This window comes from Zootoca vivipara, chromosome 14 (assembly GCF_963506605.1).
Source record: "Zootoca vivipara chromosome 14, rZooViv1.1, whole genome shotgun sequence".
NCBI classification, from domain to species: Eukaryota; Metazoa; Chordata; class Lepidosauria; order Squamata; family Lacertidae; genus Zootoca; species Zootoca vivipara.
The window spans coordinates 32,291,982-32,309,770 of record NC_083289.1 but is presented as its reverse complement, the minus strand read 5'-3'; the positions used below and the strand labels follow the sequence as shown (position 1 = coordinate 32,309,770).

The following is a 17,789-nucleotide window of genomic DNA, read 5'->3' as shown; positions in this document are numbered from 1 at the left end:
TCTGATTCTGCCTAAAGATGTAAGTGCAGCAGCAAAAGCATCTGAGGTGCTATATTTATTCATTTGGGACTGTAGCTCAGTGGCAGAGCATCTGCTTTGCATGCAAAAAGTCCCAGGTTCAATCCTTGGCAGGCATCCCCAGGTACGGCTGGGAGAGACTTCCTGTCTGAAACCCTGGAGAGCTGCTGCCGGTCAGTGTGGACAATACTGAGCAAAATGAACCGATGGTCTGACTCAGTATGAGGCAGCTTCCTATGTTCCTGTAATTACATTTCTACCTTTTTTTCCAATGAGCTCAAGGTGGCAAAAAATATTGAAAGGACCAGTGAAAACAGTTAAGAACAAAAATATTTAAAACAGGTGCTGGAAAGGGTAAAGCAAAGGCTCAGACTAACAAAATATTTTAAAAGATTTATCCAGCAGCAAAATGTATTGGGCTGGCTCTGCCATTTGGTGCACACCATGAACATAAAATATATGAGGGGGTGCAAGCTTGAGCCATATTGCATTTGCCCATCACATGTTTCACCAATCAGCACAGGAATGTAGAAAGCGGCCTTATCAGACCATGGGGTCTGCTACAATGGGCAGGAAGGTTTTGGACAGTAATCTTTATTTTCATCTTAGAATAAGAGTGATGGCGGAAAGATATTGTTCCTGGCAATCTTGACATTATTAGCTGTTAGATTATGCAATTGTTTTACTGGTACATGCTTTTAACTGCTTTTAATTTTATTTTTAATTGCATTGCTTTTTTACTGATGTATTCACTGTCTTGGAAGGGTGGGATATAAATTTAATTAATAGTAAATAAAATAGAGTAGACCCATCAAAATCAATTAAAGTGACTAATTTATGTCAATTGATTTCAATGGGTCTGCTATGGGTGTGTCTTAGTTGGATGTGACTGTAAGGCTGCTGTTCTTGGGTGATTGTGTAGATCAGGCATCCCCAAACTTCGGCCCTCCAGATGTTTTGGACTACAATTCCCATCTTCCCCAACCACTGGTCCTGTTAGCTAGGGATCATGGGAGTTGTAGGCCAAAACATCTGGAGGGCCGCAGTTTGGGGATGCCTGGTGTAGATGAACAGTTAGTATATTTGCTCCATTTTAATGGCTTTTATTGCATATTGCATTTTACATGTTATTGTCACAGAAAATTATGACATGAATCCGCAAAGCAATAAATAAATTGAATTGTAATCCTACCAGATTGGCTATGGTATCTGGCCAGAATTCAGTACTCTGAGAATATCAGTTTTTATTTTATTACTGTTGTAGTCCTTTACATGTTTATTCACAATAGGAGCCCCACTGAATTCAATTGACTTATTTCAATTGGGTTTTTCAGTAGGCAGGTGAAAGATTGCACAGGGACTAGAATCTTTTTTAATGAAAATTTCTCTTCCAGGTACCAGATATTTTTACTTGCACGGTACAATCAGAAGTACAATGATGAGTTTGATATTATCGCCTCATTGCAACTATTTTGATTTTACTTGAAAAGCTGCCTTGGAAGGTGTTGTATCCTTAAAGACAGGATAAAGATAAGCTGAACAAATAAAATATCAGAAAGTAACACCACGTTTTAATAAGGAACCGTTTTTTATTGTTTTTGAACCGGGGAAAAGGTGGTGTGGCGGGGCAGGGGCCAGGGGATGAATAAAAAGGGCAGCGATCTGCCATATTGGTCCAGCAGGGCTAACATCCGGGATATTTCCCCCATCCTCTCTGTCCCGGCCCGGTCTGAAAGGAGTTTGGTCCTTGCAGACGGAGACCGTTGCCATAGTAACTCTGGAGCGCGGGAGGGGTGACAGCAGTAAGTCAAACAGGGGCTCGTTGCCGCGGCAACAGAGGGAAGCAGGAGTCGGTTGGGCTGACAACGCATCAGTTGAGCTAGGTGGGCGGGCCGCTGCTACGGGAAACAGCGCGCCGGAAGTCTGGGAGAAGGGCGGAAGCGGCTGAGGGCAAAATGCAAAATGGCTGCAGCGGCGTCAACGAGGCTGCCGCGAGAGCGGAGGTGAGAGTCGCCATTACACCCACCTTGGGCAGGAGAGAGCCCTCGCTCCGTAAGGCGCAGCCCTCTGTTGCCTGTTCCACCCCGTAACAGTCTCCCAACCCCTTGGAACGGCTGCCGTTTGTTGCCTACTTGGAGCTTTAGCTTGTTTTAACAAATAGCAGCATGTGGAGAAGTAGAAATGGGAGTGCTTCTGTGCATGTGCAGAGTGGAATGCTCCTCGCTTGCCTTCTGTGCATACGTGTTTTAAACTTAGAAGGGAAGGGGCATAATAATAGGGAGGCGGGGGGGATCCTGGTCGCATAGCTGTCAAGTTCTCCCTTTTTTAAAGGGAAATTCCCTTATGCTGAATAGGCTTCCTCGCGAGAAAAGGGGAAACTTGACAGCTATGCCTGGGCGTAACATTTAAAACTTAACATTATGGACCAAAAAAAATAAAAGTCATTTTGGCTGTGTGAAAGAGACTATTTTTAAAGCTTCATGCTGCACTTCAGACAAATTAGGGCACAATTGATCACTAAAATCATATTAACAGTTACTAACAGATTAAATCTTTATAGAAAAATGTGTTGGCTTCTGGCTGACGAAGGCAGAAGCTGAAATAGCTTGCTTTAAAGAATTGGGCTGCAAGACTAACTACATACCTGAGAATAAACCACATTAAATTCAATAGGACATACTGTACTTCTGGGTTGACATGATTAAGAGTGTGCTGTTAATCTGTTTAGTTGGTTCTTATATACTGGGTTGCACATTGTCTAAGAATATATAGCCTAATCATTTGTTACACATGATGCTAGGCTAGCCAGCCTGGTTCCCTCCAGAAGTCTCGTCCCCCCCCCCAAAAAAAATGTATGTAGCCCTTAAAAATAAGCCGAGTTTATAGGAATGTGAAATATTACTCTCAACCTTTGCATAATGCGGATTTTGAATTTTTATTTATTTATTACTAATTCATATGCTGTAATTCACTGGATCTGTTGTTTTTTAAAATCCTTGTTTTTACTCTAAATTCAAATGAAAGATTTTTTAAAAAATAGCAGATCCAGTGAAAGACAGCATATGAATTTAACATAAACAGAAAAATTCAAATATAGGTGGTGTGTTCCTTTCATTTGTAAATTTACATTAAACTTGGTGCAATCCTGGGTGAAGTTTTGTTGTTGTAGGTGAAAAGAGAGACTACCAGTTTTGTTTTCAGAATTTCGGATACCTTATATATACATGGGGGGGGGTGAGTTTCATGTTTTCAGCAGCAGTTCCTGAACTTCTGGTTTTCCCCCTTTCAGTCTACTGCTTGCCACTACCGTAAGAATTGTGACATAGCCTTGAGCATGTACAGAAGAATGGCATACATTCGTACTGAAAAGTAAACTAATATTCAGCACCTCATCTCAATAATTTTGGAAGTAGAAGGTTGCCAGACTTTTTTTAATCAGTGGCCTGACACAGAAATTTATCAGTAGTTACTGAGGCATTTCTGACCACTGACCTCCTTGTTGCTAACAGCTTCACCTGCTTCTGCATATCAGGCAGAAGTTAAAGATAAGGGAACTGGGCCAGGAAAGAGCAATGTTGACCTTACTCAGATGTGACCATCTCCCCACAAACCACTACATATTGATGCAGATTAAATGTATGTACTATTTCATAGAAGCATAGAATTGTACAGTTGGAAGGGACCACATGGATCATCTAGAGTCTAGACCAACCCCCTGCAATGCAGGAATCTTTTGCCCAATGTGGGGCTTTAATCCATGACCTTCAGATTAAGAGTACCATGCTCTACCGACTGAGCTATCCACAGCAGTGCATCAGAAATGAATATTGAACATTGAGAATGTAATAAGAGCCTGCTGGATCAGGCCAGTGGCCCATTGAGTCCAGCATCCTGTTCTCACAGTGGTCACCCTGTGGGAAACCCTCAAGCACTCCCCACTCCTATAGTTTCCAGTGACTGGTATTCAGAATCAGTATAGCCATCATGACTAGTAGCCACTGATAGCCTCATCCCCCTCCTCCATGAATTTGTTCAGTTTTCTTTCAAAGCCATTCAAATTGGTAGCCATCTCTGTCTCCTGTAGGAGCAAGTTCCATAGTTTAACTATGTGCTGTGTGAAGGCCAGCAAAACAAAATAGTTGGCATTCATATATGGAGGAGGCAAAGGAGGTTGGGATTGTATTTTGCTCTAAGTGTGATTACCAAAGCTTTCTGTGGCTGTTATTGACGGGATGGTAGTGGTTTGTTTACTTGTTGAGAATCATCTGTTTGTGTGAATGTGTCAATAGTATTATATATATTTTTATTAAATTGTGTTCTTAGATATGCTATAAGTCACCTGGGGACCTATGTGTAACAAATGGCTAATGTGTCAAGAAGAAGAAGAAGAAGCTTAAAGGAAGGGGGGAGCAGCAGCTGAGGAGGTGTGCTGAAATATAATGGGTAGGAATACCAAGCTGGCAGGAGGTGCTAGGCTTTGTATAGAAATTTGTAACTCTTGATTATTAACATACCAACAGAGCTTTATGTCTTATAATTATAGATGCTCCCTTCAGCAGTGCACCATACAAGGTGCAGGGGGGAAAGAGGTGATGGATGACATTGTTTTCCGAAGTGACACTGTCCTATCTGATGTCCACCTACACACCCCAAGCAAAAGGCATTTAATGGTCAGGCTGAATGCTGTTGGACAGCCAGGTAATGTGCTCCCGGTGGTTGTTACTGTTAAAGGTAAAGGTAAAGGGGCCCCTGACCATCAGGTCCAGTCGTGTCCGACTCTGGGGTTGCGGCGCTCATCTCGCTCTATAGGCCAAGGGAGCCGGCGTTTGTCCGCAGACAGCTTCCGGGTCATGTGGCCAGCATGACAAAGCTGCTTCTGGCGAACCAGAGCAGTGCACGGAAACGCCGTTTACCTTCCCGCCGGAGCGGTCCCTATTTATCTACTTGCACTTTGATGTGCTTTTGAACTGCTAGGTGGGCAGGAGCTGGGACCAAGCAACGGGAGCTCACCCCGTCACAGGGATTCGAACCGCCGACCTTCTGATCAGCAAGCCCTAGACTCTGTGATTTAACCCACAGCGCCACCTGGGTCCCTGGTTGTTACTGTTACTTGCACACAATTATCATGATCCCCACTGAGAGCTTTCTTCAACAGGTGTGTGTGTGTGTGTGTGTGTGTGTGTGTGTGTGTGTGTGTTTTAAAGAAGTTACTACATTAAAAGTGTTAGTTCATCAATAGCAAACAGCTTACGGCCTGCTTAACGCAACTGGTCTCGCCACCATCCTCTTTGGTGGAATCTCTCCATTTACATTGAGGCTCTTTGGTTGTTAACATTGCAACTAGGCATATCCCATGTTTAGCAGGAATATCTGTCCTTTGCAGTAGACAGTGCCATGGATAGGGGGTGGAGCTTGTCAAATGTAGCAGTACCTACTTCCTGGGTTGTGGCAGGGAAGGTTGCCAGAGCAAGTTATTTCACCCTAATGAAGGCTGGACCTGTGTGCGCCAAGTGCTGTACAGATTGTGGAGATGCCACAATCGTTTCCCATTGGGCTCATATCGGGATTGACAACTGAGGGCTCCAGGGCCAACTCTGGCACATGCAGATGATAGTAAAGGGTGTGGAAGAAGCATTAAATGTGTCGATAGGACTTCCTGGCAGCCTCATTCGGGACTTGCTGCTTTGGGGCAAATGCCCACCACTCTTCCTCCATCCCATAAATCTTGGCTGAGCAGGTTTTTGGAGAAGACAAGCTGGGGAACTAAGACGATACTAAGTACAGCAGGCACTTGGCAGTGGAAGTGCAGGCAATGTGAGGTTAGGATACTACAGGAAAGTTTATCCAAGTTCAGTAAGAATAGGAAGAGGAGTAATCATAGCAATGGAGGAAAGAAACGAAATCAACGGTTATAATACAAAATTCAGGCACACCAGGAAGGCTCGGCCAAAACATGAGATCATATGTGTGACTTATGAATGGGCAAATGTCGGGGAAATCTGTTTAGAGAGTAAGGAAAGCTATGGTGATATTCCTGCATTCTTTGTTATGGTTTTGAAGATTGACCGGGCTTTGATCACAGTGTTTGACTTCAGATTGTTGCCTCTTAGTGTTTCTCTCACAGTTCAAATTCCTTTTGGACAAAAGCAATCAGAAGACTGAGAGGGAAGTGAGTGGCTTTGAAAAAGAAAACCTTAAACACCGGGACGAATGTGGAGAGGGATTAGATGTGGAGGATCCTGCTGGTGACCACGTTACTCTGAAAACCACTAACAAGGAAGAGAACTCTTTGAAAGGAATTGAAGCTTTGTTAGACGAAGATGGGGATTTGGAGGTTGTCCGGAAGCCTCCGTTACTTGATGCAGAAGCTGAAGACCTTTCAAGGGACAAAGTGTGCCCCATCATTTTGATGAAAGGTGGAGAAGTCTTGGAAGAACAAGAGCAAGAAAACAATTGCTATGATATTATTAAAATAGGTCAGTAATGTAGTATATGGATGTGGCATAAAATGATTTGCATTTCATAACATGATCCAGAAGTACTCATTGAGATGTGAGCATAGAGAGCCAATTTGTATACTTTATTCCTTCCTCTACATCTGCACATAAAACCTTTTACCGGTACACCTTTTGGATTGAAATTGATAGGAAATGATATGTACTAACTGGAAGCCAGGCAACCTCAGGAATTTCCCCATGCCAGCTAGTTCGGTGAGCTGGTTGGACTGTAGGGCTAAAACTGGGGAGAGATCAGGCACAAACACAGACTTGCTTATAAAGCTGACTTGGCAACCTTGGGCCAGCCATTTTCTTTCAGCCTGATCTACCTCACAGGGTTGTTGTGAGGATAAAGGAGAGGCATGTGCGCTGCTTTGAGCTCCTTGGAGGAAAAGTGGGATATTCAGTTCAAATCAAATCAAATCAATAACCTTTATTAGGCATGACAAATTCAGAAGCTTCAGAACAAAATTATGAATAAAACATTCGCATTATAAACTTCATGAAATAAAATACATATTAATTGAATTAGTATTTTAGAACAATATATCAATTTTCAATTAGCATCCCCTGGTCCTCTCCACAGTGGCCCAATCAGTTCATAAATGACCCTTCACAAATGTGCCCTAAGGACAACAGGCTATATTTTGTCCTTTTCTGTTTTGTGCCAGACATGTCTACAGTGTGTTTAATGGAAAAGTTTAAGGGCAAATGTAACAACATAGAAGAGCCTACTGAATCAGCCCATTGGACCATCTAGTCCAGCATCCTATTCTCAGTGGCCAGCCAGAAGCCTGTGAGAAAGCTAAGGACAAGAGCACTCTCTTCTCTTGCAGTTTCCCAGCAGCTAGCATTCAGGGGCATGCTTCCTCTGACAGCTGAGGTGGAATATAGTCATTGTTGAATATAGAATATATTAGAATATAGTAGCCATTGATTGCCTTATCCTCCATAAATTTACTGTAACGTGTTTGTGTTCTTCCTTTTTCAGAGCACGCCATGGCAACCCCTTTAGAAGATGTTGGCAAACAGGTGGGTAGCTACATTGCCAGCCCTTCTCTTCTGCCTTGACCCACATGTACCAGACTGTGCTACCTTTTGCCTCCTGTCTTGAAGGTCTGGCGAGGAGCCTTCTTACTTGCAGACTACATCCTCTCCAAGCAAGATTTGTTTAAGGACTGCACAGTGCTGGAGCTTGGGGGCGGCACCGGGATTGTCAGTATCATCATGGCAAAGGCAGCCAAGGCCGTCTATTGCACAGGTATCTATTTAGGACAGTTACCTTTGGTGTTCGTGATGTTGCTTTTGTTTTTATCAGAAAGCTTGAAAGAGCAGTAAGTCGAGTTGAGTTGTTAAATGCAGATGATGTTTGAGAGAAGAGACGTACCTGCCCTGCTTTTTCTATGCTTGTTTCCCCCCCCTCTTTTTTATTATTTCTTCTCAAATTATTACTAACATTTGTTTCTCAAATATTTTAAAGATATTGGTGAAGATCTCCTGGAAATGTGTGAACGAAATATTGCATTAAACAAGCACCTTGCTGAGCCAGCAGGTAAAAAAGACTGCTTGTATATTATTATTGTTTAATGGGTTTGGTGTGTTTTTTCTAGTTGGATAAAATATCATTCAAATCCAAAATACTGTCCAGATGGCCACATGAAATATTTACATGTCCAAAGTGGCTTCTGTTCTGAACATTTCCTTCAACCGCTTCTGCCCTACAAACCTATGCCTTCAATCCTAAACACACTTATATAAAGATTAAGTTCCATTGAGCATAGTGGAGTAAAAAATAGACCAATTTCAAGTCTGCTTATAAAAGATCCCTTCAAATTTAAGGAATAATATTTTAATTGTTATTAGAATTATTTAATACAGTGCTTTTGGCTTCTTTATACATTGTAATGGTCTCTGTGTTGTACATTGCCTTGGGGTGCTGCTTCTAGAAAGGTGGCTAAGAGCACAGTTCCAAAGGGTTTGTGGGGCAGTGAGGACAATCCACCACTTTCCAGGCCCAGCCTGGTGGGAGGTGTGGACTTACCTTGTTTTCTGCTCCTTGCAGATCTTTTATTATCAAACCCACCCGCCCACCCCGATTGTTCCCAGTGGGAAGGAGGAGGAGCTACACCAGCTCTAGCCTTGCGTGGATATGGGTTCCCATCCTTGGGTCTCCACTGATGAATGAAGGGGCTGGATCTAGGCTGGCCCCCCCCTCTCTCTCTCTGTGTGTGTGTGTGTGTGTGTGTGTGCGTGTGTGCGTGTGCGTGTGCCTCCCTCCCTCCCTCCCTGTAACCGCCAGTGAATCTATGTCTGCAGAGCTTTCTGAGGGCCTCCACAGTGGATATACCCCCATCAGCAGAGCAAGCCTTTGCATAGTCCTAACCCTCTCTAGCCAGCAAATGCAGAGGTTAAGGTTGCTCCGGATTACATTTTATAAATACATCATGGGAAGGAACAAGGAATCATTAGCAAGACTAATTTGGGGGAAGGCGGGTAGAGTGAGGTGGGGGCATAAGCCTCTGCTTGTTCACTATGATCAATTATAGCTATTTACAATATTCCTCTTTTTATGACACTTTAATGGCTTTAACCTGCTGGCTCTAACCTGCCTGCCTTCTAAAGAGTATTTGCCACCCACTTATTTTCTTATCATCTTACTGACTTTCAGGAACTAAGATTAAGGTCAGAGTGCTGGACTGGCTTAAAGATGAGTTCTGTATTGGTAAGTAGATGCATCAACTTCTTAAAAGCTTGATTTGATGTTCTCTCTCTAACCTGTTGAGTTACTGTTTTCACTTACAGCCAAATCACAATTTAAACCCATGGCTTAGCTTTGAAATATGTGAGTAAATGAGTTTGCTTCTGAGTATGTGCAAAGTACATTTCCCAAGTCACTGAGTAATCCAAATTCTTTCTCTAACAATAAGAAGTTAGAGAAGTGGAGAGCCAGACTTCAGGGGGTCAAGTGGTTAACCCTTTAAAAGAGACCACCCACAGAGCCATTCTTGTTTTACATGTTATATGGAGCCATGGGTATCCTTTTTGTCAAGTCTGAGAATTGCTTGCATTATCAGGGGTTCCTAACCCACAGTTTGGGAGCCTGATCCAGTTCTACAAACAATTTTTGGAGCAGTGGCAAAAAGGAAAAAGGAAATATACACAGCACTTGGGTTGCTGGGTTTGTTACGTAAAGCCCTATAAACCTTGGAACAAGAATACCTGGAAATTGTCTCACCCCTAGTTGATCATTGTGCTCTGCAGCTGAGGTCGTCTGCAAGTACCATCTTATCAGGGTATCCATTCCACACAATATAGGAATTGAGCCTTTGGTGCTGTGTTACCTCCCCTTCAGAATTTCCTCCCTTTAAATACTAGGCATGCACAATCTCTGTTGTCTTTTCAGTACCTACTGAAAACCGTCCCCTTCCAGCATATCTCTCCTAGTCTGCAGCTGTATCGGGATTGTTTTCAACATGCTTTTATTGTTTTATTGCTTGTTGTTTGCCACTGTGGGTTCCTTTGGGAAGACCTGCTTCCTTATTTAAACTTTCTGTACAGTCTCTAGAAAATTATTGTCTCCTTTATAACCAAATCAATTTGCATATTTTGCTGTAGATCCTGATCATTCCTACAGCTGGTCTGAAGAAGAGATTGCAGAGCTTCACGATTTCACCACTGTGATCCTAGCTGCTGATGGTAAGGAAACAGAACTGGAGAGCCAAGGATTCATAGTGGTCGTTAAAGCCCCTGTTTTGTGCGTATTGCGTGCTTTCAGAAAATATTTTCTGATCATTGTTTCAAGAGCCCAGTAAAATACATTACTGCCATAGACATTGAATCAGGAAACTGACTCGGCTCATCTAGCCCATTGTAAAATATGCACATCAGCTGAATCTGGAGAAACATTACCCTGAATTTAACACAGTAAACTTGACACAAGGCCTAGAAGAACACATCACAGATCAGATGATTTGTATTTTTCTGTAATGGAAATTGCTTTTAATCGGCATGGGGCACCACTGGCTTTCCCTGAACGTGCCCCCTTGAAAAAAGTAGGAGCTGTGGAGAAACTTACACCTTTCCTTGTATTAAATGGGGGGGGGGGGTTCCATGCATAATAGAAAGGGGAAGGGCTGTGGCTTAGGGGTAGAGCATCTGCTTTGCATCTATTTTACATCTCAGGTTCAATCAACCCTTTCCAGATACGGCTGAGACATCCCCTTATCTAAAACCCCAGAAACCTGCTTTCAGCCAGTGTAGACAGTACTGAGCTACATGGACCAATGCTCTGATTCCATATGTCAGCTTCCTATGTTCCTAACTTCCTATGTGCCTGTAGGACCCCAGTGAATGATAGGATACTTCAGAATATGATATTTGCAGATGGAAGCTATGCCAGAAACAGTAGTGCCATATGCCAATTTTAGAGGGCCAGAAGATTTAGCTCTTTCATCCCCAACTGCCCTCATATTTGCAAGATTCCATGTCCATGTTAACAAAGCAAAGCAAAACAAAACACTGCTGTGCCCATAGTAATTAAGACTGTAGCCATTCTTTTCTGAAGGCTTGGGATGGATAAAAAAATCTTTTTAAAAATAAGCTTTTAGGACAGAAGTGAATGTCTTGTATGTGAAGTCAAAATCCAGATGATCTTTTTCATTGCAGTATTTTATGACGATGATCTAACAGATGCCTTTTTCAAAACGCTGTATCGAATCACTGGCAACTTGAAAAACCCCTCCACCATCTACTTGTCAATAGAAAAGAGGTGACATGCTTTTAACTCTTAATTGGAAAATAAGCCACAATATGATTAATTTGTTTTGATAGTTGCTAATGCGAGAAACGTTTTTCAGCTTGGAAGAGGGCAGTCTTATTGTTTCTCAAAAAGGTTTCCAGCATGAAGTTATTTAGATATTTTTAAATAGTTATATAGATGACTGGATTCATAAGAGGAAACTGTTCTTAAGAGGATGCAGCAAACAGTCATGGTCATCAAATAAGCATTTAAGTGGCTGTCAGGTAGTTTGGATCTGCTTCAGTTAGTTCCTCTGTGGTGGAAATTACAGCACATCTACAAGGCTGCAGAATATTGAAGATTTGTTAAAAACCACTTGAGAGATACTGAGAACCTTGCTAGATAGACAGGCGTCGCTTTTGTGCTTACCTTTGGGAGTCTATTCTTGACCTACCAAAGCAGACACTCATGCTGTTGGTTAGTGATTGGTGGATGAACAGCCCTAAGCTGATCCTAAGTGAATCCACTTGTCAGCCTAAGAGAACCTATAGCTTTGTTGGGTACCATTGTCTGTACCTTCTGTTGAAAGATCTTTGGGAGTGGGAAGAATGGGATGAGATAGAACTCTGCTGGAGAGGCAGTGCTGGTCAGGATTGCCTAAACTTGAACTACAATAGCTACACTGGGGAGGCATATCTGATTAAAGCAGGGACCTTGGAGAGCTGAAGCTGATAATACTTGGCATTTATATTGTACTACCAGTCTTGTACCTAGTACTGTTTGGGGAATTTGAGAAACCAAAACATCAATGCAATCTTGAAAGGTTCAGCCCACCATCTTGATTCAAAGTGGCATCCATTTTTATCCAAATGTAGATGAAAGCCTGCACCTTGATCTCAGGAAGCACGATGCAAAAGTTAGTTAAAATCTGTGCAGTTTTTAAAAGTTCAGTCTTTAATGGATGTATCTTTTTGCAGGCTCAACTTCACCTTAAGACACATGGATGTTGTATGTGAAGCATACAGTTACTTTCGAAGCACCTTGAATGATCTAGAAAATATCAGAGATGGCAAAATAAGATATACTGTTCAGCCTGTCCAACTCTCCTTTCCTCAGCATATTATTTATGAGCGGGTTGAGCAGTTGGTGGGTACCATTGGTCTGACAAACGATCTAAAACTTTGAGCAGTTTTCAGTTTAATTGTATTAATGAGACACAGCCAAAAAGAATTGACATTATCTTGTGGTTCTCTGACTGAACTTAGAAAAGTAAGCAGCAGTAAGTTGTACACATCACTTTATTTTCCGAGGCTGCTAGTTTTCTTTGCAAACAGATGAGGAAAGAATGATAAGTGGTGAAAACAGGCATGGAGTTTTAAGACATGAATTCAGTTGTTTTATTGTTTCTTGTAAAGTGCCTTGGGAACATAATTAAATGGATGCATTAAAAATATATGTAACAAAGAAGCAGAATCACATTAGATTCTTCACTCTTGCGTTAGTCCAAATTTGCAGGTTTCAAAGGGCACAATCATTTATTTGTACATATATGCATTAATCTATCACCTTACTGGAAAAGATGTGTGCAACATCTTAAAAAAAAAACACAGTTGCAAAATTTTCTGGGTACAAGATGGTGGTGCTTTTAAGGTTGCCACAAGCACTAGCCAGTAGGTCATCTTTTCCCTGTTCAAACTGAACCACTCTAAAAACCTGCAAGAGCTGTTGTTTCCAGAGCTCCCTCTTGGAGAGAAGAGTATGTGTTTTCCGAGCAGGAGAGCTGCTATCATCCTACCACTGACACTTTTAAAATGTCACCTGTGTCTTCACTCAGATAAAGATGATTTACCATGTCAGAGAGTGATTTACTTTGTTAGAGGCAATATGCTTCTGAATGCCAGTTTCTGGGGATTATGAGTAAGAGAGTGTTGTTCCTTTCTTGACCTACTTGTGGACTACCTGTAGGCATCTGGATAGCCACCGTAATAACAGGATGTAGAACTAAAATGGCCTTTGGTCTGATCCAGCTTCACAGCTTTTCTTGGGTGCACAAACTATGACTGAGCCTGCATGGCTGGACTAGTCCCAGTCCTTCATTTTGCCTGCTAAGCCAGATGAGTGGAATTTGCTGCCAAGGAGTGTGGTGGAGTCTCCTTCTTTGGAGGTCTTTAAGCGGAGGCTTGACAGCCATCTGTCAGGAATGCTTTGATGGCGTTTCCTGCTTGGCAGGGAGTTGGACTGGATGGCCCTTGGGGTCTCTTCCAACTCTATGATTCTATGAGAAATTAGACATTTATTCTTTTTTATTTTGCATCTACTGAGTCTTTGTAAGAGCAAAGAATGTGTATCGGTGGCAAATACAGCCGTGGCTGTACTTAGCATCTAAACTTCATCTTGTAGCATTAGGTAGATTAAGCTCTTCTTGCTTTAACTCAAAATGCATAATGCCCTTAAGTTAACTCCTAATTTAATGGTAGCTTCTCTGTTAAGACAGTTGGTGTATTAGTAATGCACCCCCAAGTTATAAGTGTAAAGAAGGAATACTCACTGTTACTTTAGAATTTAGAATTTAAATGCTCTGTTTTGATTACCATACTGCCCATGGCAGTTCATCGATTTTCAATATCTCTTCTCTGCTTAACAGGAGTTATGGAAGATTACAGCTGACATGACCACTGAAAGAAGCACACACACAACTCTCCCTGAGAGGTTGAAAACCGGACATGGGGACTTCAGTACAGAATAATTTCCCTGTAGGGTTCTGTCTGAATAATTATCTGAATGGAGCCAGGACCCAAACAGATCCTGGGTATGTGTTTAGAAAAGCATACTAAATATGTGAATAGCACCAGTTAATAGTCTGGGTGTGATTTATGAACAATATCACCCTCTGTGATATGTTTGGTTTGTGTTCCAACAACACCAGAAGACCAACAGTTTGGATACGGGATGGGAAAATCGCATACCAGGTCTGATTCAGATTCAGACTCTTATCTGAATCAGATAAGTGCTGGAGATGCAAGGAGATTAAGGGATTTTTTATTTAATATATGTGGTGGACCTGTAAAAGGGTAAAAGAGTTTTGGGGAATAATCCATAACGAATTGAAAAAAATGTTTTAAAGTACTTCCCCCCAAAAAAGCTGAGTCCTTTTCATTGGGGATAATTCAGACAGAAATTCTCAGGTATCAAAAAAGGTTATTTATGTATGCCACTACTGCAGCCTTTGTTTTGTTAGCCCCAAAATTGAAAATGAGCAAGGTTCCAACTAAAGAAGAATGGCAACTTAAGCTGATGGAATATGCGCAGCTTGCAGACTTAACATATAGAGTAAGAGAACAAGAAGAACATACGTTTAAAGAAGATTGGAAAATGTTTATTGAATATATTGGGGGGGTTGTGTACACTTGAAAAGGCTGGCAGCATTAAGATAAATTCAACAGTGTAAATAAGTTTTGATGGATGTAATAATGGAATACTGAATGGTTTAGTTTATGTAAAATATGCAGGGATTTACGGAATGCAAAATAAACCATGGAAAGAGAAGGAGGGAAGTCATTCCTATTTTAAGGATGTTTTAATGAGTATTCAAAATTGTAAAACAGTGTGTGTGTGTGTGTGTGTGTGTGTGTATTCTTATATATATATATATATATATATATATATATATATATATATATGAGATAGAAAATTGCCTATCACGGAGCACTGCTAGTTACTAGGTGCCTCCTTCCCATTTTGTCAATTATATAGTTATAACAAATATGCTTGATGCACCTTAAAGAGGAACAGATGTATCACCATGTGGGCTTTTTCATTCACTGGACCCTTCTATCTCATATGTAGAAATGGTTAACATATGAAGAAGTGTACAAAAGGAAACCTTTTGGCGCAATAAATCTGTTAGTCTTTAAGGCAGCTTTCACCAGCATGATACCCTCCAGATGTTTTGGCTTACAACTGCCCCAGTTTTTGTGGGCGGGAGGGCAGAGTTGTAGTCCGAAACTTTTGGAGGGCATGACATTGGTAAAGGTGCTTTTAGGTGCTACACACAAGACAAGCAGATTTACCCTCCTGGAAGTAATTTATGGGTTTTTTTGTCCTCAGTCTGCAGCTGTGTCTGCTCTTCCGTGTTACAATTCAAAATCCCAGGCCAAAGTAACCTCCGTTCTGTAGTAAGGATAAGAAAGCTGAATGTTACCATCACCTACATGCCTTAAGCAAAATCATGCTATTGGCTCATCTGTGTAATTTATCTTCTTTCTGCTCAGCGTGGAGAAGTCCAAGAAGTTCCAATCCCTAGGTACTGGTCAACCTGCTCATCTCATTTCTGAGAATTCGCTGCTCATTACCTACCTTTGGAGACACTCGGCGTACTGATTTCTATGTCCAGGAACAAATTCCTGTGCAGTGAAGCAGCCCTCCCTGGGCAGGCGCACCCCAGGGACTCCTGCTTGGAAGTTCACAGGAATCCTACTTGGAAGAAATGGGGCTGTAAGTGAGCCAGTAAACTCTGTGGGGCATCAAGAGGCTCCATCTACCTTAGAGCCTGCCAGCAGAGTTGAAGACGAAAAACTGGTGAAGCGGGTTGGGAAATCAGGAACTGGAATGAACAAAGTTGGACTTTTAATGGTAGTGGAGCAAAAACCAGGTTCCAATTCAAATTGAGTCATGAAACGTGGGCCAGTCACTCTCTCTCAGACTATCCTACCTCACAGGGTGGTTGTGAAGACAGTGTTGGGTGTATGTGTGAGAGAGAACAATGTACGATGCCTTGAACTCCTTTTAGCAAAGAACAATATACCGGTAATGTATATAGTACAAATGCAAGCAATGGACAAGGTTTGGTCTATTGTTGGCTCCTAGCCACAGTGTTTATGCTCTGCCTCTCTGGTCAGAAGCAGTAATGCTTCTGAATGCCAGTTGCTGGAAACCACAGGAGAAGAGAGTGCCCTTGTTCTTGGATTCTGCTTGAAGGTTTCCTATAGGCATTCTGGTTGGCCACTGTGAACAGGATGCTAGGCGAGATGGGTCATTGGCCTGATCCACCAGGCTGCTCTTATGTTAATAACCATAGCAACAGCCAATGAGCAATCCCTAAGGACAAATAAAATTACGGTACTCTGTATGAAGATAGGTGCATCTTCATACTGTCACCATATATTTGCTAGGCCAGCCTCCTGGAAGCCCAAAACAGCACCCCTGGCCTAGGAGGAAGAGAGAAACGACTGACATCCAATATTATGCAGCACAATCATGGAATATGCAAAACCTGGTTGCATGCTTCATTCTGACTAAAGAATGACACAAGTCAATGTGAGGAGCATATCAAGGCAATGTGCATTTCAAACCCTTCTGAAAACTCGTTGTTAGCCAACAGAAGGAGGACAGCTCTGGACTCGTCACAATCTTAGGTATTTATTTATTTCAGGTGTTTATATGCTGCTTAATATTCCGAATTTCGAAGCAGTGTACATAAAATGGGGTTGTTGTTGTTGTTTTAAGTAAAAAGAATAAGAACTATTAATATTCACTTCTTGTGGAAGCAGAAAACTACCTGAAAATACCTGCTGTCAAATCAAGCGCCTGAAGTTCAGCAGGGAGGGGTCTTGTCTAACCTCATCTGGGAGGGAGTTGCACAGGATTGGCCCCAGAACGCCGAATGCATGGCTTCTGGTCATTACAGGGCAAGCATCCGAACCATGGGGGCTACAGAGACACTGAAGTTATCTGTGATCAGACAGAGATATAAGGGATCGGGTGGTTCTTAAGGTATTGGGGACCCAAGTTGTTAAGGCCTTGTAAATTAATAAAATTGAGATATTAATTGCTTTTCCTAGCAATTCAAAGCAACTTCCAAAATGACCCAAAAACAAATAAACCCACATACATGCCTTAAAACCGGGGGGCGGGGGAGCAGTATCCCGGTCTTTCTTACTTGAGTTTGAGATGAGATGAGCTGCACGTTAAAATGGTATATCTCGTGTCCTTTCAATAACATTTATTTTCATGAAATGGTAGCAGGCTGGGATTGTTGAATTTCCAGAATGCCCCAATCACATTATTTTGTGTACCATAGAATATGGGGGGGGGGGGGATTCAGAAGATTACAGTTCACCACTAGATGTCACTGTGACCTGACTGAAGACTTCAGTATTATCGACATAACAAAGTATAGTGAGTATTCTGTCATTGCATTTCTCAGGTTCATACTGAATCTACAAAGAGCAGCACTGGAATATTCTAGGATGGGAATAGGGAGCTTGTGGCATTCCAGAGATTGCAGAACTACACTTTGCACTGTCCTTGCCTATTGACTATGATGATTGTCAGGGCTGCTGGGAGTTGGAGTCCAACAACACATGGAGAGCCACAGACTCCCCATCTCTGTTCTACCATAGGACAAGACGAGATACCTGCCTCTTCTCCACGTGCTGTCTATGTAGTCCAGCATTGCCCATAAACATGCACTGAAGGAGCTGGTTGGTAGGAGAGGAGCCAGTCCTCTAACCAGCTTGGTTGCAAGCACACAGAGG

General features: G+C 42.1%; 1 protein-coding gene across 4 annotated transcripts; it reads left to right on the top strand.

Annotated features, from left to right (window-relative positions):
- The first annotated feature begins 1,964 nt into the window (after nucleotides 1-1,964).
- Nucleotides 1,965-17,176, top strand: METTL22 (methyltransferase 22, Kin17 lysine). Of its 4 annotated transcripts, XR_004693606.2 has the most exons (12): nucleotides 1,965-2,021; nucleotides 4,562-4,716; nucleotides 6,129-6,494; nucleotides 7,507-7,547; nucleotides 7,632-7,776; nucleotides 7,996-8,067; nucleotides 9,184-9,237; nucleotides 10,131-10,211; nucleotides 11,181-11,283; nucleotides 12,231-12,399; nucleotides 13,898-14,062; nucleotides 15,525-17,176. XR_004693606.2 is itself a non-coding variant. In XM_035132089.2 (11 exons), the coding sequence occupies exons 1-11, from the start codon at nucleotides 1,981-1,983 to the stop codon at nucleotides 13,997-13,999; spliced, it is 1,329 nt and encodes a 442-aa protein (XP_034987980.2). In that variant the 5' UTR covers nucleotides 1,965-1,980; the 3' UTR covers nucleotides 14,000-14,869. The 4 variants fall into 4 exon arrangements, 3 of the variants coding, with proteins under 3 accessions (XP_034987980.2, XP_034987983.2, XP_034987981.1); XM_035132089.2 differs by lacking the exon at nucleotides 15,525-17,176 and having other exon boundaries at nucleotides 13,898-14,869; XM_035132090.2 differs by lacking the exon at nucleotides 15,525-17,176 and having other exon boundaries at nucleotides 1,972-2,070; nucleotides 13,898-14,869.
- The last annotated feature ends 613 nt before the right edge of the window (nucleotides 17,177-17,789 follow it).

Bases quoted from the DNA above. Each gene is read 5' to 3' on its own strand.
- METTL22 (XM_035132089.2), top strand. From the start codon at position 1,981: ATGGCTGCAGCGGCGTCAACGAGGCTGCCGCGAGAGCGGAG. The intron at 4,717-6,128 runs GTAATGTGCTCC...GTTGCCTCTTAG, and splicing joins GAATGCTGTTGGACAGCCAG to TGTTTCTCTCACAGTTCAAA. The intron at 9,238-10,130 runs GTAAGTAGATGC...ATTTTGCTGTAG, and splicing joins TAAAGATGAGTTCTGTATTG to ATCCTGATCATTCCTACAGC.